This window comes from Esox lucius, chromosome 25, assembly GCF_011004845.1.
Source record: "Esox lucius isolate fEsoLuc1 chromosome 25, fEsoLuc1.pri, whole genome shotgun sequence".
Lineage (NCBI taxonomy): Eukaryota > Metazoa > Chordata > Actinopteri > Esociformes > Esocidae > Esox > Esox lucius.
In genome coordinates this window covers 5,218,447-5,238,570 of record NC_047593.1, presented here as the reverse complement: position 1 = coordinate 5,238,570, position 20,124 = coordinate 5,218,447, and the positions used below count along the sequence as shown (strand labels likewise).

General features: G+C 38.9%; 1 protein-coding gene across 4 annotated transcripts in view; it reads left to right on the top strand.

Moving 5' to 3' along the window:
• Window positions 1-2,720: 2,720 nt before the first annotated feature.
• The window catches only part of si:dkey-37g12.1 (atrial natriuretic peptide receptor 1), a 43,439-nt gene continuing 26,035 nt past the window's right edge, over window positions 2,721-20,124 (top strand). For 2 of the 4 annotated variants that reach the window (XM_010888535.3, XM_010888533.3), the window contains exons 1-9: window positions 10,593-10,840; window positions 11,099-11,299; window positions 11,619-11,740; window positions 11,838-11,927; window positions 12,028-12,173; window positions 12,387-12,499; window positions 14,496-14,642; window positions 15,471-15,625; window positions 15,917-16,052. In XM_010888535.3, coding sequence (XP_010886837.2) covers window positions 11,116-11,299; window positions 11,619-11,740; window positions 11,838-11,927; window positions 12,028-12,173; window positions 12,387-12,499; window positions 14,496-14,642; window positions 15,471-15,625; window positions 15,917-16,052 — 1,093 coding nt within the window. In that variant the 5' untranslated portion in view covers window positions 10,593-10,840; window positions 11,099-11,115. Of the gene's footprint in view, window positions 3,114-10,592; window positions 10,841-10,926; window positions 11,300-11,618; window positions 11,741-11,837; window positions 11,928-12,027; window positions 12,174-12,386; window positions 12,500-14,495; window positions 14,643-15,470; window positions 15,626-15,916; window positions 16,053-20,124 lie in introns of those variants that run through there. The other 2 variants (XM_020043784.2, XM_029118355.2) reach the window with 2 other exon arrangements.

The window sequence follows — 20,124 nt, the reverse complement described above, 5'->3', positions numbered from 1 at the left end:
TGTACATTTTTACAAAAATTTAAAAATTCATTGTGGACAAATCTTGTATTTTTTATAAATCTTTGGCCTATTTTACTTTCTTCCCGTAACTAACAGAAATAAGAAAACAAAGAAATCAGTCATCATTTGTAATTAATTTACCAAATTGGGGAGCAGTATCATTTGTGGGGAATAATATTTTTGTCATCGTCTTGTTTTAAAAGGTTTCTTATTGGACAGAATGTTATCTATATGGGGATGTCTTGTTATACATTATTGAACAGATTATATGAAGACATTTTAAATTATATCACTAAGTACTCACATTCAATCATGATCAACATTATTATGAAGTACTTGCAAAAACACAATAGCATTGACAACCAAGGCTTGTAGTAGAAAAAGTGGAAAATAAAGTGCCATTTATGTCATCTTGTTGGGTTTCAGCAGTTCACTGGTGAAACCCTAGTGTTTGTTCCGGTTCATTATTATTATTATTATTATTATTATGGCAAAAAAGTTTTGTTTTTCAAATTCCCATGAGATAAAAAACACTCGTGGCTGATGCAGTGCCACATGGAGTTATCATGCTTTATAAAGGATTTTCTTTTTCATCTGTTTGTCACTCAGTGGATCTGTGTCAGACATTTGTAGGTAAACAATGCCTTTCTTTGTTTACCTTCAAATGTCTGTTTCTGTGCCATATGTAATTTCTTATTGGAATGGTTTTGTAAGTGATATTACGTGGAATAAGTGGGATAAAAGTTTGGACATTAACTCACAAATACCTGATAACTAATAAAACGAGAGAAATCACCTTTAAACTAATTCATAGGTTTTACCCAGATAAGTGCTTCCTCAAAAGACTTAAGAATGACATGAGATAAAATGGCTTAAAAGTGCCTGCATTTTCATGGTAGTAAAGGGCCAAGGGCCTCAATGTCTGGTGCAGTGGCGTGCATGTCAGCCTGATGGTGGCGCTGTCACAAGCCTCCAAAGTCATTTTTTGCAAGCTCACCACACCCACCCCTTGTGACCTAGAGCCTTGGAAATATAGATGTACTTCCTCATGATGATCATTTTTGCCATTGGGACCCATGAAGTCTGTCTTGATGGATTTTCCGCATTTTTAGATTTTTGGAAAAGCACAAAAGAAATGTACTCCTCTGGCAGCAAATGTCCGATCTTCTTGTACTTTGATATTTGGCATCAAGGTCCTCAAAAGATATAGCAGCCAGGCCAGTATGTCAAAAAACATGGATGCTATTGATAAACGAACATGTCTGGGGGCGTGGTTCTACATATTTATAAACATCTCCTACACGGATAATGTTATGACGACTCTACTGGGTACGTATGTTGACAAGGACCATATGGAACAAATTACTGCAAATATTTTTTATCAACCACATGGTGGGGCTATTGAGGTATTTCACAACAACAAGGTTACCATACTCACCCCTTTTGAGATAGTGCCTTGAAAAGAGGTAGATAAGTCTACCTCCTCATAAGGAACATATTTGCCATTGGGACTCATTAACTTCACTTTTAGGTTTTGATGGCATTTTTGAATGTGTGAAAAACACAATAATTATCTCCTCTTGCATCAAATGACCAATCTTCATGTACTTTGATATTTGGCATCTAGCGACCAAGGGCCTCAAAAGTTATATCAGCCAGGCCAGTATGTCAAAAAACAAGGATGCTATTGATAAATGAACATGTCCGGGGGCATGGTTTTGCATATTTAGACATCTCCTAAAAGGATAATGGTATAATAATTCTACTTGATACATTTGTTAACAAGAATGAAACGACAATAATGACTGCAAAGATAATTTTTTTCAGTGGCGCAAGTACATTTTAAAATATCACTGAAGGCACCTCAGCGTGATTTCTTTATGCATATTATTTCAGTATGCACTGACAATTCCAGAATTGTATATTATGACAACAAAAATTGCCACCCACAGCAGCCCATAAACACCATGTTGCTTATTAGATATGGAGCAGTATTCTGATTTCAAATGGTTAAAATTATATTTTGAAACTATTTAGGGCAGTAGTACTGTTAAAGAGTATACTGAATATTTATTGAGCAACCTTATAAGATGTATTATGAGGATCACTCCACTTGAATCCATAAAACATACGCTAACCAGCAGACAACGGTTTGAGTGTTAATAATGCCTTTATTTACGTGATTATTCACTATTTCACTAAAGATTGTGAAAAATTATGAATTCTGATTCTTGCATTTAGTAATGAACAAATACGATCAGAAAAACACCTTTATGATGGGTATGTTGAGCTTGTTACTGGCTAATGACTGTTTACGTGCGCAGACATGGTGTTTTCACGCCACTGAATTATGGGATCAAATGTCTCTGCGATCAAAGATGGTTGAACAGGATGGTTGAACAGGACGATTCACCAATCTGACCGGAAGTTCAAATCTGGATTACCCCCCCGTCTCTCCTTAGACATACGGAAATTCTTTATCCACTGGGTTTCGGTAAAAGTTGGAACCACGGTTTCCCACCACTCCTTTGTTATATTGTGTACCCAAACGGATGGAGAAACACGACCCATTCGGTAGTACTCGCATATATAAACACACGAAAATGTGCCAATAATAAGTCAATGTAGTTTACAATAACATTATTCACAATTGTGATTTACTTAAACGTATATAGGCCTACTAAAAAAAATCTTACCATTCTTGTTCTTTGATGGCGCGAATCCGTCTAAGTCATCTCATGGTCAATCTCCGCAATAACTCGTAATCCGTTCACTTTATTTGTACTGCAACTCGTCTAGTATTTCGGCCATTTTTAACCCGCTTTGCTACTACTGCTCGTCTCTTTTCCACCATTTAATCAATGACCACATTTGCAAACCAGTAAATCATGATAACACAACTTGAATGTCTTCCATGATTGCGGTGTCGCATAAATAATAAAGATTCCTGTATGTCGCTTTGTATAGCATACTAATTTGCCTAATCTTCGCGGGTCTTTTGACCGCAGTGGAAAGGCACACAACAATGGGCGGAAGGAACCCCTTAGTTCCTTGAGTAGCGGTTCCTGGCACTCAACGTTCCGGGTACTTTTTTGGTGGAAACGCGGCTTAAGGTAGGTAAAACTCTAATCTCCCACCAGTCTACTTAGTTTCATTTCTTTTCTTCCTGGGTTGTGCTGTTTCCAGTGCAGCTTAGATAAATCAGAGCTTTTATCCAATCAGATTTTCCACATGTGCTGTCTCCTGGTGAAAATCTATCCTGAGACCTATAGAATTTCGTAAAAATTTTACTAGCCAAAGCTGAGGGGATGTCAAGGCTTACATACGCTGCTCTTTCTTTGAGTGTTGACACCGCCATTCTTAAAAACATTGACACCATGCTCCTCAACTTTGTCTGGAAGAATAAATCTCATTTTGTCAGAAAATCTGTACTTATGAACACCATTGAAAAGGGGGGGTTAAACTTTCTTGATTTTACTACTTTAAACCAGTATCTCCCAACCTTTTACAGTTACTGTACCCCCTAAATGTTTTTGCACTGCTTTCAGTACCCCTGAAGTACCCCCTCATGTTAATTTCACTAGTAAGTCTATGGTGTAATGAGTGTTTTCAAGTACACCCTGTGGAGAGGCCAAGTACCCCTGGTTGGGAACCACTGCTTTAAACCACAACTTTAAAATAAATTGGATAAAAAACGTTATCAATAAGCCTGCATCTATCTGGAATTTGATCCCTAATGTTATTTTTTCCAAACTAGGGGGTTTAAAATTCTTATTAGCCTGTAATTATAGCATAATAAAAATCCCTGTTAAATTATCCCTTTTTCATAGGCAAATGTTATTAGCTTGGTCCCTTATCTTTAAACACAATTTTACTCCTCACTCTTATGTAATTTGGAATAATAAGGACCTACTGTATAAACATAAATCTCTTTTCTTTGATAATTGGGTTAGTAATGGAATTATTTTTGTATCTCAACTTTTCCATCAAAATGGTTCAATTTGTAATTATTCTGAGTTCTTGGTAAAGCATGGAATTCCTGTTACTCCAAAAGAATTTGCCATCGTGGCTGATGCAGTGCCACATGGAGTTATCATGCTTTATAAAGGATTTTCTTTTTCATCTGTTTGTCACTCAGTGGATCTGTGTCAGACATTTGTAGGTAAACAATGCCTTTCTTTGTTTACCTTCAAATGTCTGTTTCTGTGCCATATGTAATTTCTTATTGGAATGGTTTTGTAAGTGATATTACGTGGAATAAGTGGGATAAAAGTTTGGACATTAACTCACAAATACCTGATAACTAATAAAACGAGAGAAATCACCTTTAAACTAATTCATAGGTTTTACCCAGATAAGTGCTTCCTCAAAAGACTTAAGAATGACATTGATACCCTCTGTTCTTTCTGTTCAGAGAAACCTGAGACCACTTTACATTTATTTTGGACCTGCTCTTTCACAGTTACAATTTGGTGTGACATTTGTGATTTTATCAATTGTTATGTAAATCCTAATTTTGATTTTACATATAGAAATTTAATTTTTGGTTTTCATGAATGTGAAAAGAAAGTGATATTTATTTTATAAACCTTATTTTTCTGTTAGCTAAATTTCACATTCACAAATCTAAATTTTCTAAATGCACTCCTCTTTTTTTGAGATTTAAACGTGAATTGAAAATGTACTTTGAGTCTATTGAGTTCTCTAAAAATGTAAAAGCTATAAGAACAGTGGCTGTGTTTAAGGACTTGGCACTTATTCTGGATTGAAAGACTGAAGGAACTTAGTCTGGACTGAGGGAATCTGGAGGTTGTAATGACAATGACAATGGTTGTTGTTAATGTTTTTTTGTTCTGTTTGTTTTTTTTGTTAACTTCTTCAAGCATTTAATAAAATTTTTTTTTTTTTTTAAACTATAGAATTTCGTCTTCTTCTGGGGTTTAACGGTGGTTGGCATCCAACGTTATTGGTGCATTACCGCCACCTACCTGTAGAATTACGAGTGAATCCCATCTTCTGTTGAAACAAATGGGGAGGAGGTTGTTGATTGTCATATTCTTCAACCAATCAGATTTTGAGTTCGCCATAATGAGCCTATTCTTTGGTACATAGCAGCCTTCTACTTGATTAGTTGCCTACCTGCAAATGTTTCAGGTATGATTGGAGAGCCAGCTACCTAACTGAGGTAAAACTTTTAACTCTCTTTCATGAGGTTGAGATTTTTTAGATGTAGCGCATTCCGTTAGATTTTTTTCAATGAAGAAATGCATTTGGTGGCAGATTTACTGGCATAGCCTTTTTTCGAGAAAACATGGAAATTGTGAGGAAGGGTTGATCAAACCAACTAGCAACCATTAATGGTAAGGATGTAGTAGATGCAGTGCTTTCTGTTAGATTTTTTGTTTAGATTTGTACTGAGCCCTGTTGTTTCTTAACGCACAATGAAGGAGAAGAAATTAATTTGGTGGCAGATTTTCTGGAAGCCAACCCCCAACCTAGCAGACCGGGGAAAATGTTTTTTGTGGCACTTTCAATCAGTCGAGTACGAAAAGTACACCTGGCTTACAGCGTCGAAGGAACATCGTTTTTGTGAGTAAGTTCTTGTTTCTTTGGTACCTTTAATGTCATTGATTTGGGCTTTACTATGTATATTTCTGTTGCGGCATCCTGGCATACTAGATAATGCCATTATTAATGGTACTGTACATCCTTGGTTTCATTCACCATGTATTCCTGTTTCTGTAATTATTAGTGTTGTAAGCCTCTTGTTAAATCGCTTTATTCCACTGTCACTGTGAATATGGGATGGTTACTTCGAGTGATAATAGCCTAATAGCCCATAGGATTAGGCAGCCATACATGCTAGAATTATTAGCTTTGAGTCCATCGTGCTGATGGCTATCCAACACGTTTGTTTTTGTTTACTGACCTGTATCTACTTGACAGGTCAGCTAATAGTTTGTTTTAACCAGCAAGGGAGTAAATAAATGTAGCTACCATGTACGAAAGTTGTCCAGGGGCTAATGACTTTCAAGAGGGGATGATTTCTTTGTCATTTAAATTACGCTATATGGGCTTAGAAAATATAGGGGTGTACCGATTTCAATTCTAGTTAGAAAATGTTTAGGTTCGATTTCAAACTGCGAAATGGAAGAGGAGCGAATTCTGTGATTAAGTAACCGCACGTCATTGATTGTGGCCAGCTGTTACTACGTCCACGATATCCGTGCAAATTATTGTGTACGGTTCATGTAATGGAGTTGGCATTAAACGAATTGCACTAATAAAACCGTTCTAACAAGAATAGCGTTTCATGCTTGCAGGCCTATTATTTATTTAACTTCGGTAGGAACATTAAGACTTTACATTAGAGATGAATCGGCTACAACAAGACTTCCAATTTTCATATGTTGCCTTAAAGGTCTTTGGTGTGTCTATCATTTGTGTTGTGTAGGCTACATTTTCAAAGGGAAAACTCAGTGGGAAATATTTGCTTTGTAGATTGATTGTGTAATACATCCAACCACACTTGATGTGTTCACTCTGCACCTTTGCTTCAGGCCATAGACTGTATACATAATGGACGACGCCCTTTCGCTCTTTTCCATTGGTGAAAAATGAAGCCACCAGTGTCCTGATACGGCGCTGACATCTTGGACTTGCGTCTGCGCAGATAGCGATCTTGGGACCAGTTCTGCGCAGTAGTTATGCGCAGTAGCGAGAAGGAAGTAAAGCCGTAAAGCCGCGAAATCAACGGCCCCACCCCGGTGCCCCGCCCTCACTCTCTCTCGCAGAATGCGCATACCGTAATCAATCGCAAGTCCAAGTACAGTACAACCTTTGCTTGTTAAACCTAGACGATATGTTATAGCCTAACTTACATCATGTTTAACCTTAATTTAGAATAGGCCTAATACAAAAATAATTGGTAACTTCTAGCTAACGATCACCTGCTAGCTATTAACATGGCTATTAACGAGGCTTGTTGTCTTTTAGCTAACGTTAGCTAGCCCATTACATTTATTTACTAATTAAATAGCTTATAAATTTAAGTTACCGAAAAAAATTCAAAGATCGATTGGAAATGCCAGATCGGTTAGCACAATGTACTGCAGAACAACCCATTATGTCCGTGTGAAATTATATCAATTATAGAAATTTAGAGATTAAATGTAAAGTTCCAATCTCCTCAGTCCTCCGAAGATTCAGTGGCTCCTCGGCTCAGATAGCTGTCAATCACAGCTGTGAATCACGACGTCACACCACCGTTTTTAGAGCATTAAATAACTAACTAAAAACAAACTTATTTTAAAAACAAACTCTTGAATTTACATTAGCGTGATACAAACTACAGTAAATGACAGAAACCAGCTTCGGAAAAAATATATTTGAAGGGTAATTTAATTGTTTAGTTGGTCTCGCGTCCCATTGAATAACATGGGGAGGGCGGGGTTTATGACCTATACTGGGACCACTCACCAGGGGGCGATCGAGACGTTTTGGCTTCACTTTTCAGGGCTTGTGCGGCACGCTTGCTTCAGGCTAAGGGCATCCTAAGCCCTGGGCTAAGGGCCTCCTAAGCTCAGGGCTAAGCAAGTGTTCACATTTGCATATTTTGAACTGAGAAAGCACCACCCTTAGCCTGGGGCTAGCTGGCTATGCCCTGGAGCAGGCATTTCAGAGCTAGTCCAGAAAAACGGTGACAAGTGTAAGTGATAAGTGTGAAACAAGGTAAAGAACAAACCATAGAACGTTTATTGTCCAATCACAAAACCTGCCCTTTCACTTCATTTACATACGCGGGTGACACGCACCGTTAACAACAGCTGCGTCTATTTTGGTCTTTTCACTCTGCAAAGTTTTTTAGTTTCATTATACCTGCTAAATCTTAGCGAAGGAGCTTGCTTTGGATGTAAATCCAGCAAATATGTCGAAAAAATAAAGGTTGACTAATGTTTTTCTCTTTCTTTGCATAGTTTTAATAAAGTTGTACAAGCGAATACCAACAGGGTAGGCATCTACATCAGTCGATGTCATGAAGTCAATAATTTAATCGTTGTAGAGGAACATTGATCATGTGTCTGTGATGTATGCTACTGTACCATTATTTGTATGCCAGAGAGAACATAACATTTGCAGCTTACCATAGAATTTAAAATGGTGTTGTGTTGTATTTGTCTGTTAGTCCAGGTGTTAGGAACACAAGTGTGAATTCTTAGCCTAGGTTTAAGCCTCTGCCCAGGGTTGACAAACTCTTGTGTGAACACAGACTAAGCTAACCCGGGGGCCAGTCTTAGCCTGGGACAATGCAGTGTGTAAAGGCCTTGTCTTTTCCATCCCCCCAATGTACAAGGGATACTTTTTGTGGAATAAATATTCAGCACCCCAGTGAATGTATTGTACGAAATTTCAAAATTTCAAATATATGTGTAGTCATGGGGTACTGTGCTACATCCAGCAAAAAAATTGTCTTTCTCTTTAACTCAGAGTGCAACACACTATATCTGTCTTGTTACTCCATCTACAATTATTCTGATGACATGAACATTATAACAGACAGTTTAGCTATTCATAATTTTGTGTTATGGTGTTGTGTTTTTTTTCATCCTCAGAAATCCACTGTTTTTGTTTGTACAATTTCTTGCTACAATAGGCAAATAATTAGTGGAATGCAACGGTCCCATGATAATTTCATCAAAAATAAATGCAAGAAGAGTCTCAGCCTAAACTAGCATTAGTTCACCTTAAATCATGAACATTATAACCAATGATTTAGCTATTAAAAATGTGCCTTTGTTAGAGAGGGTGATATGTGTTTAAGCCTCAGTAGATAATCCGTTCTCAGTAGTTACGTAATTTCTGTTTTCCTTTGTTTCTACAGCTCCACTTCTAACTGAGGGCTTAACTAATCAATTGTACCTTTAAATTGGCAGTTAAATTACAACTAAGATTTAATTTTAATTTAACAATAACACATGGATACATAGGCTATATGCCCATGTCCTACTATAGTCAACATATTGTTATTATAAGAATAGGGAGGGTATTTTCCAAATAAATTAAAATCTGAGTTTTATAGTTGCCACCTGAAATATACTTTTGATCATCGAAATGAAACAATTCTAAAATAAATAGTTTGCTCAATCATTGATTTTAAAACACATACTTAATTAAACTTACCTTTGAAAATGATAATGATTCTGTTCTGACCCCATCATAATCCTACAACAAGCAAAAGTTGAAATCATTAATATGCTCTGCGCTGGGGAAGACTGACAAACATCCATTCAGTTACATATACCATGCGATAAGGGTACATTTATTACATTGTGAAAAATTCTAACAATTTCCTGGTTACATTGTTTGGTGCTTAAGGTGTTGTACTGTTCTGATAGTGTCAGACTTTTGAAGTATCCATATTTATCTGAATCAGAACATTTTATTATAATGCCAATTGAGGTACATTTCTATGGCAATGTAACATGCAAGTTAATTCAGTTTGGTCGAAACAGTGGCGCCATAACAGCCATAAAACAAGATCTGTTTTTCACTCAGTGAGATTACATTTGGTACGCATGATCAGGGTTGTGATTTAACTTGGTGTGAATGCAAGCAAAACTTGGTCGTATTGCTTGCAGCTATGGATATTAGTTGAAAACATTTTGCAATCTGGCTTGTAGTAAACCCGCTAAATGCTGCTTGCAGCTTTAATTTGTGTATTCATGCCAATATGCTGTAAATGGTGCCTACTCGCGTCATGTTAACTCAAGTGTAATTACTATATTTTGAATCAGTTTGTTATTTTGTAAATGCTGGATCTCAATGGCAAGATCACAACTGTGTCACTAGTGTCTGCATATAATAAATGCACAAATAAGACACACATATAAACAGATCCAATGTTCCCTTCCCAATTTCCCTGTTGGGGCCAGCAACAGCTTTTGACAGGGTAAACTCTAAATGCCTTCGCCTCAAGTGATGCATCACTTCACTCTGCCAATCAATCTAATTGAGTAAATGCTGGATCTATATGACAAAATGCATCTTTCACCCATGTTTAGTCAAAATTGTGGCCTTGCATTGGTTAGCAAAACTAAAATCCCTAAGCATATGTGCCATTATGTTTTAGGTACTAATCTAGAATATATTGCATTGAGCTACGCAAAACTTTGTTCAAGTTTTGTCATGCAGTTGAGTAATTGTTTTTGTTAAGAGTAGCACCATTGTACCAAATTTCATGCTTTTGCTTGCGTCACCATCACAATCAATACTTCCTTCCCCGATTGCATTGCAGGGAACAAAAGGGAATAGTACTGTACTGCTGCTGATATTAACTCAATTTGAAAAAACCTGTTCGGACTGGACTCTTTGTGCCCTGAGCAAAAAGTAAACCACAAAATCTCAATTTGTTACGCATTAAAATTCAAAAGTAAATTTTTTCCCAAGACAACAGGAAGTATTACTACTATATATAAACAACCCAACTCTGGAATCTATTCATTCTTGAAAGTTCATCTCAAGTGCTCTCATAATTGTCTCTGGTATGTTTACTTTTGTGGTCATTACGTTAAACAGGCTTGTGGTGGGTTGAATCTTCCCAGAGTTCAGCAAATGTCTGGAGTGATTAATATGAGAACCAAAATATTTGGGGCATGCTTATATTCTTTGGCCATTCGTTGATGCAGTGGCGAGGGATAGGCAACATTTCATTATATTGGAGGATTTGCTCTAGTAATTTCCAGACAGAGCAAGTGGTTCTTGATTTCTATCTTTATTTACTGTATTGTTCGTCAATGCTGCTTCTCTGGAAATATGCCAAGTTTTTGAGATTTTCTGACTGGTAAGTGAAATATATTCTGATGCTAGTACACTGGTTGTTAATATTATTTTTGTACTATATATGAATCTGTGGGTGTTACGCCTTACAGTATACCTCCTTGTCTAGATTGTAAGTGTTTTTAGTGTTTCGTGGCATTAACATTTTGAGCCTACTATAGCATAGCAAACGCACTGTCAGAATATATCAGACACAAACATTTAGGCTGAGTATGTCATCCATTGGAGCTCAGTTGGTATCTGGGATCTTTGTACATTTTAGTATCTCCCAGAGCAAATATGGAGCTCCTTACAGTGCTGGCCCTACCCTTCCTTCTGTCCTTGGAGCCCTGTGTGGAAGGATCAACGTTCACACTGCTCCTGTCCTTACCCAACACCTCCCTGCCCTTCAGTGTGGGCCGGATTGGAGCAGGAGCCCTCATTGCTATTGACACAGTGAATCGGAGCCCCAACCTGTTAGCAGGTCAGTACCTTAAACAAGACAGCGTACAGTAGTTCTAATGAGCAGTTGGACATGGGGCTGTGTGGAAAAAATACCATTGCTGTGAGCTGTTCTTAGGCACATTGCAAAACAGGGTGCGTCGATAAAGCCCTGAGCAGTGATCTATTAAACACGCACGACGTACCCAAGGTGCCTTTATCAGATGGTTACCATTATCATTAGTAGATAGAAGTAAGAAAGATGATGTATGGTGTTGGACAGTTGTGTGCAATGTCTTGGGGGCCCTAAAGAAGACTGAGAAACAAAGTGTTTGTTACGGACATGTCTTGTATGTCCTCAGGTCATTCGCTAGAGTATGAATATGTGGATGATGAGTGCTCTGATGTGAACGGCACGGGCAAGATAATGGAACTATGGCACAAACACAACTACAGCGCTTTCATCGGTCCTGCCTGCTCTAACGTAAGACCTCCTTCAACTGTGTTAGGGTTAGGCATAAAATAAAAATGGTATCGTAGTATACTAACGGAATTACCTGCGTGACAATCAATTTTTTTAGGTGTGCGCAATCGTGTCAAAGCTGGCAGCTTTCTGGAACGTTCCAGTAGTCAGTCCCACCTGTGCAGACCAGCAATTCCTTATGAAAAAGGTCATATAACATTAATTTATATAACAATTCCAACAACTGACTGTTTTGTATTGGTCCCAACCTGGAGTACACATTACCTCTTTTTTGGTGGTGGTGATAGGATTATCCCACTCTAACCAGAGTGTTCGGCCCCTTTACCAAGATGGGCTGGTTCTTTGTGAAGATCTGTGAGAACTTTGGCTGGAGACGTATCAGCATTATATGTGACAACCACCCTGCCTGGATCATGCCCGCTGATGGAATCAGGTATGACATGATCGGGTAAAATGCAATTCATTGTAATTTAACAGACACACATCATATCAATTCTTAGAAAATGTATGTTCAAAGTAATAACACTTAATCTTATGTAGACACAAAGTCTTAAAAATAATTCAACCTTAAAAACGTATTTTTGTTTTAGTGTAAGACACTATATGTAGTAATAAGGAAAATAAGCAACCCTTTTTTCCTCTTAAGGCACCAAGCTGAAGACAACAACATTACTGTGGCTAAATACCTGATGATTGAAAAACCTTTAACTTCACTCACACAAGCACATACCTTGCTGGAGATTACAGAGGTATCTCGCAGTAAGTTGTTTTAAAATATTTTCATATTTAAACATTTGATGAATGTTTCCTGGGGTGGTCTGTATTGTTCGGCAACAGAGCCATTAGCTGAGCCTGGCACTTCTATGCCAGAGAAACAGATTAAATGAAGAAACAATTAATTTTATTAATTCTTTATGGAGCAAACTGATGTGTCTTCATTAGAAGTATGTTAACCTATATTTAGCATGTTTGGTATTTGGTCCAAAATTCTACAACACAGTTTCCAAAAAAAGTTGGGATGCTGTGTAAAATTGAAATAAAACCAGAATGCAAAGATGTGCAAATCATGTAATCCCTATATTCAATAGAAAAAAGTACAAAGACAACATATCAAATGTTGAAACTGAAAAATGTTATGTTGTGGAGCTCCGCCCCCTAGAGGGCTTAGATCCTAGTGGTTTACCCTGACGCATCAGCGGCTGTCACTGAAAATTTATTATGCATATAGCTCAGCCAATCGGGGCACGCCCGCCCCTATAAGTACTGAGCACACCCTACACTCACCCTCCCTTTATCTTCAGCACTGTCTGAACATCACTTGGATTGCTTGCACTTCCTGAGATTTCTTTCACAACCTGTGTCTCAAGATGAAGCAATTATTTTGCTGCTGCCTACCGTTGCACCCACAGGGTACGAAGTGAGGACACTCACGCCTCGTGTGTCTTGCACATGTGCGCGACGGTCTTACCGACCCTCTGGGGTGCTGAGAGGGCCTGGTTCTTGGAAGAGGAGGTAAACCTCAACCGTGTTCTCAGTTGTTCTTTTGATGATGGAGACATGGACCTGTCCTCCACCTCCTCCCTTGCCTGGCCTCTCCCTCTTCGAGTGGAATTCAACGGCATGATAGAGAAGGCTTCATTCAAGATTGAGCTGACCAGGACGTGCCGACAATCGTGCCACAGTTTCATACATCAATCGTCAGGAGGGAGTCAGGTCTCCTGCTCTCCACCAGTCAGCAATGCGCATGTGGCTCTGGGCAAAGATACTTTCGCTCTCTGTCAGTGGCACACATTCTGGGCCGTCTGAATTTAGCAGCGGACCTAATGTCACGAGAAGAGATGAAGACGCCACTTGTCGTCTCGAAGGCTGACATCGACTCCTTCATTTGGGAGAGAATTGGGGAGGCCCAGGCAGACTTGTTACCATACAGACAACATCAGTGAAGGACTTTCTTATTTCAGCAAGACAATGCCAAACCACATTCTGCACATTACAGCAGCATGGCTCCTTAGTAAATGAGTCTGGGTGCTAAACTTGCCTGCTTGCGGTCCTGACTTGTCACCCATTGAAAACATTTGGCCCATTATGAAACAAAAAATACAGCAAAGAAGACCCCAAATTGTTGAGCAGCTGAAATCCTATATCAAGCTAGAATGGGACACAATTTCATTTAAAAAAAATACAGCAATTGGTCGCTGCAGTTTCAAAACACAGTATTGTTAAAAGGAGATGCAACACCGTTATAAACATGCCCCTGTCTCAACTTTTTTTGAAACATGCTGCTGACATCAAATTCAAAATGTATTCTTCCAAAAACAATAATATTTCTCTGGTTCAACATTTGATATGTTGTCTTTGTACTATTTTCAATTCAAATATAGGGATTCAACAATGTGCACATCATTGCATTCTGGTTTTATTTGCATCATATTCAGTGTCCCAACTTTTGGGAAACAGGGTTGTATGAATACAATAATGGATACAGATACAACTTAATGGATACAGATTTGCAAATCCATTAATAAAATAATAAATAATGGTGTGTTTTTTGTTTAATCAGTTCAATTATGTATCATTAATACATAGTAGATGAAGATTTGACCACATATCAGGTCAATACAGAAAATGTTAAAGGGTTCTACACCTTTTTCTCTGTATTTCATTAGGTTCTGTGTAAAAATCCACAGCAGCTTACTGATGTGCTAGATGGGTATTGTAAAAGTGGCCAATGGTTTTCGTGTTTGTTTCTCTGTAGTCATAGTGATCTCAGCACATGCAGAGGTTGTCAGGAGCTTCCTGATCGAGGCTGACCGAAGAGGCCTCACCACAGGAGATTATATTTTCGTCTGCTTCGATTTCTACAACCTGGAAAACATGTTTGGCAACTTTAACTGGAAAATAGGTAGAATTTATCCCAATGGACAACCTTTTTAACAGTTATTCCCTGGGAGAAACTAGTCATTATTAAACAAGTACTAGTACTTTAGTTATAGTTCTTTAGGTAATACAAAAATCGTACATACTTTAGTTACTAGTAAATAATCCTTTTTCTATTAAAAGTTCAACCAAAATTACAGTAGCAACTGTATCTAATCTGTAGTTGCAAAAGGTTTGATAGCCAGGGAAAAGTTCATTATATTGAATCTAGTTATGGCCTTGCAAAAATGCATTTGTCTTAAACAAAGTCATGTGCATAATCTCTACAAACTCTACTTACCATCAGGGGTTTTGAATTTGTTACTTGATATCCAAAAATTCTAGTTTTCAAAAACTTGGTTAATGCAGAAGACATCACAAATTAACCAAAAAGGATGGATTATTTTTTTGTAAACAACAGAGTTGTAGTTAAATAATGGGACATTTTGAATTGTGAAAACAGAGGAAATAGATTAGGTACTATTTAATTAAGTCATAATACGTAATCCATTTTCACTACAATAATGAAAATGTTACTAGTAACAACTAAACTGGTTAGTAGTAACTAAAGAATAAGTACAAGTAGCTTTTAAATGATGACTGACCTTGTGTTCTTCACAACATACTGTAAGCAAGCAACATACTGTTCTTCACAACATACTTGTTTCATTTAGGTTGTGACTGAGGTATTTTACACGTACACCAGTCATACTCAAGTGCATGTATTTTGCTACTGTTGAAAAATACAGGCAACATTTTTAGAAAAGTACATGTATGGTCGGACAAATCCATGAATAGCATTAATATGTTGTAGGACACGATGACGACGCAGTGGCTAAGCAAGCTTACGGGGCTCTGTTCTTACTGTCTCTGTACAAACCCGATGACCAGAGGTATTGGAACTTCTCCAGCAACGTCATCCGCAGGTCCAGAGAGGACTTCGGTTACGTCTATGCACCCGATGAAAAGGTACGCATTAAGCCTGCACGCAGATGATTGACGATGTTGATTGAGCAGTCCAAAGTGCCAGAGGTGGTGGACGTTGCACATTTTGGTTTTTCATTGGTTCCATTGCACCAGACATGTACAATGGACTGTGAATATAAGATCTGAACAAAGGTCTGTGATGCTGTAGCTGTGGTATACAGTATATTATACCTCAGCTTTTAGCCAATCAGGATTCAGGATTCTAACCAACAGGTTTACAATCATAATTAATAATGTAATTTGTCTGCTGTTTTTGACTTTGTCCAATGGCAGGTGTCAGTGTTGGCAGCCTTTGCACACGACTCTGTGTTGTTGTATGCCCAGGCTCTGAACGAAACCTTGGCAGAACATGGTGACCCATACGACGGCTTAGCCATCACCCAGAAGATGTGGAACCGGACCATTCCAGGTCAGCCATATTGTATTTTGTTCTTTTATTGTAACCGTTACCACCTCTGTTATTGTAGCCATTCTGAAGCTCTTGCAACTTTCACTCAGCTCAATTCAAAGATCCTTTTGTTTGGCTTTCTCATCCAATGGATTTAAGAAGGGCGTAAGGACAATACAGTTGAGAGTACAATTACATGCATTACATTAAATGCTGAAGCCAAATGCCCAGCATACTGTGTCACCTGTAAAGAATGTGGCAAACTAAATCATTTTGCCAGAATTTGTAAACAAACAAAGCACAAACCTCAAATTAATCTTGTAGAGGAAGACAATGAGTCAGATGACCAAACAACAGTTGCAATGTGCTACATCTCACATGTTAATTATGTGGGGGACAGCACAAACACATGCTTGATTAACCTTAAGCAAGCTCTACACAGGGATGTGCCTTTGACTTATGACCCAAGCCATACAATTAAATGTCATCTAGACACTCTGTCACACCTGTGATATCAACTTCCCTACCAAAACACTGGAATGAATCATCACAGGACCCACTATTTCAAGCTCTGCACTTATAATTCATCAAAGGCTGGCCGAGGACCAAAGAGGCTGTGAGTCACACACTGAGAGATTTCTGGACCTACACAGAGGAGCTCACCACAGACAATGGACTGATTTTCAAAGGAATCAGGGCATTCAGCCCTGATGTTACATGCTGACTTCCTACCCAAAATCCACTCTGGCCCTCAGGAATCAAAGCCAGCCACAGAAAGGCACGTGATGGGATTTTCTGGCCAGGTGTAATGGAGGATGTAGCAGATCACGGTGGGTAATTAGTCAGACTACTGGGAACTTGACAAACTGAATGACTCCAAATCAGCCACCATCATAACGGGGCAGCTAGAAGCAGCTCAGTGGGACCTGAAGCATGTCACATCATCCCCAAATCACAGCCAAAGATTCAGCTTTGCCACTGCAGCGGTAAAAATGGCCAAATTGCCTGAAAAAGGCTGCGATGGATGTTGAAGACCCATGGAAGTCTGTGCTAGCTTGTACTCTTTTCACACAGAGAATGCAGGATTGTTTCGGCATTGTTTCATGAAAGAAATCGACAGTGTTTTATAGGGTCGTCATTTAAACATAGAAATGTTTACCACAACATTGGTGCCCTGGGCAATGTACACATTGTGGTACACCGGATTTCAGAGGGGAGAAGTCGGAATCCCGTAAATGGAATAGCCAGATGGACATTCAATTCCTGTGATTGATTTGTTGTTCCAAAGCCTTCATCCTTCTGTGGAAACTTAAATAAGATATGAAAATATATTTTATATATAAATATAAATATATAAAATTATAAAGAACAGGCCTTTGTTTTTGGCAATTAACAGATCATAGGGCTCTCTGGTAATCTGTTAAAGAGATCTTGGTTGTATCTGTTCTTTGTTCTGTAGATACGTAGCCCATCTGTCTTGAAAGGATCATTAACAATGGTCATTTAGTGTCCTGGGGATGGAGGGACCCCTGGTATGACCACCTCACACAAGCAGTGTGTTGCGTACAAGGCTGTAAACCACTGTTTCCTGCAATTGCTGTATTACTAAAGGTTCAATTTGTGTATTCAGATGTTTCATCATTTGTGATAATTTCCACAACACTTGCATTGTTTTTTGTTTTTTTATCACGAAAAATACAATCTGTGTGAGTAAACCAACGTTTGAATGTACAATGGGTTCTTAGAAAGAAAAACGCCCCAGGAAGAGAAACGACGTTACTGGATGTGCATCTCTCCAAAAGCGTCTCTCCAAAACATTGTGATTGGTTTAACCACGCGAGTGTCATACGTCAGGACCCTAAAGACGCAGCGTGAAGAAACAGCGTGTAAGAAAGCTTCCAACGCTATACCGCCCCGTTCCTACAAAGCCGAACGCCGATAGAAATCGATAAAGTAGACCACCTCTGTTGCTGGAAAGAAATAATCGGCTTTGTAGATGGACTTCCCTTTGCGTACCTTTCATATCTAAAAATAATACACAGAATAACTCATGGCCTCAAATTGGTGGCATTTTAGGCTCTGTGTGAAAGGGGTAATGGAGAAACACTCCAACAGAGGGACTGAACAGCTGTCCTGTTCAGAGGCTAATGTCCAGGTACACCCGCACCCTCCTACTGTCCAAGGACACACCTGGAACCCCAAGTGGTCCGAAATATTGTAGCAAGGAAACAAACCAAAGGACTGACAGTGAGACACCACTATGTACGTGAAATGCCCAAAGTCACACAAGGACAAACAGTAAAAGTCAGCAACTCAGTCAGCATATGCACAGACACATTTAGTGACTGTTGATATGAAGTCCTGGTGCACGGTAAAAAAACACATTGACAGGACCCGACACACCAGCGGACTGTTGCACCACAGTAGCGCTGCCATAGGAGCAGCCCCCCAGCCTGAAATACAGACTCCGAAATGCACCAGAACCAGAGCAAATATCAGAGGACCAGTGAGATACTCCACAGATTTATGTTGTAAAAAACAAAGAGAGCAGATTAGAAGTCGGTTGTTGGACTGATGCCCAGTGCAGGTGTTTTTTTTTTAACTTAGTAATAGAGTTGATAGCATTCAGCATGCTATCATTTACCTTGTTAACTGCAAAAGAAACAAATTGCCTGAGCAGAACATCTTTATTACACAGTGTGATAGAACACTTGTCCTCATTAACACCTTTTAGATATTATATTTTTTGTACGAAAATCTAATTTTACGTTACCACCGAAAATAATCCACGTCACCGAACAAGGTCATTATACTGTAATTAGCAGTAAAGCCGAAGGTCCTATTTACGACAATAACGCTCTAAAACACTACATGTTCAAAAATGATCTCTGTGTGTGTATCTACTGTAGACACGTTATTTCTCTGAACTAATGGTTTGCATGGTGTAACTACTAGTTTCACCAACCAGATGTGAATGAAGAAGGATGACATTCAATTCTGGGCTGAATCTCCAATCGCATACAACCCATACTCTATAGTAGCCCAGAAGTTTAGTATACAGTGGGGAGAACAAGTATTTGATACACTGCCGATTTTGAAGGTTTTCCTACTTACAAAGCATGTAGAAGTCTATAATTTTTATCATAGGTACTCTTCAACTGTGAGTGACGGAATAAAAAATACAGAAAATAACATTGTATGATTTTTAAATAATTAATTTGGATTTTATTGCATGACATAAGTATTTGATCACCTACCAACCAGTAAGAATTCTGGCTCTCACAGACACCTCACCTGTTTGAACTTGTTACCTGTATAAAAGACACCTGTCCACACACTCAATCAAACAGACATCAACCTCTCCACAATGGCCAAGACCAGAGAGCTATGTAAGGACATCAGGGATAACATTGTAGACCTGCACAAGGCTGGGATGGGCTACAGGACAATAGGAAAGCAGCTTGGTGAGAAGGCAACAACTGTTGGCGGAATTATTACAAAAATGGAAGACGTTCAAGATGACGGTCAATCTCCCTCGGTCTGTGGCTCCATGCAAGATCTCACCTTGTGGGGCATCAATGATCATGAGGGAAGTGAGGGATCAGCCCAGAACTACACGGCAGGACCTGGTCAATGACCTGAAGAGAGCTGGGACCACAGTCTCAAAGAAAACCATTAGTAACACTCTACGCTGTCATGGATTAAAATCCTGCAGCGCACGCTAGGTCCCCCTGCTCATGTCCAGGCCTGTCTGGAATGGGACAAGGTCATGTGGTCTGATGAGACAAAAATAGAGCTTTTTGGTCTAAACTCCACTCACCGTGTTTGGAGGAAGAAGAAGGATGAGTACAACCCCAAGAACACCATCCCAACTGTGAAGCGTGGAGGTGGAAACATCTTTCTTTGGGGATGCTTTTCTGCAAAGGGGACAGGACGTCTGCACCGTATTGAGGGGAGGATGGATGGGGCCATGTATCGTGAGATCTTGGCCAACAACCTCCTTCCCTCAGTAAGAGCATTGAAAATGGGTTGTGGCTGGGTCTTCCAGCATGACAACGACCCGAAACACACAGCCAGGGCAACTAAGGAGTGG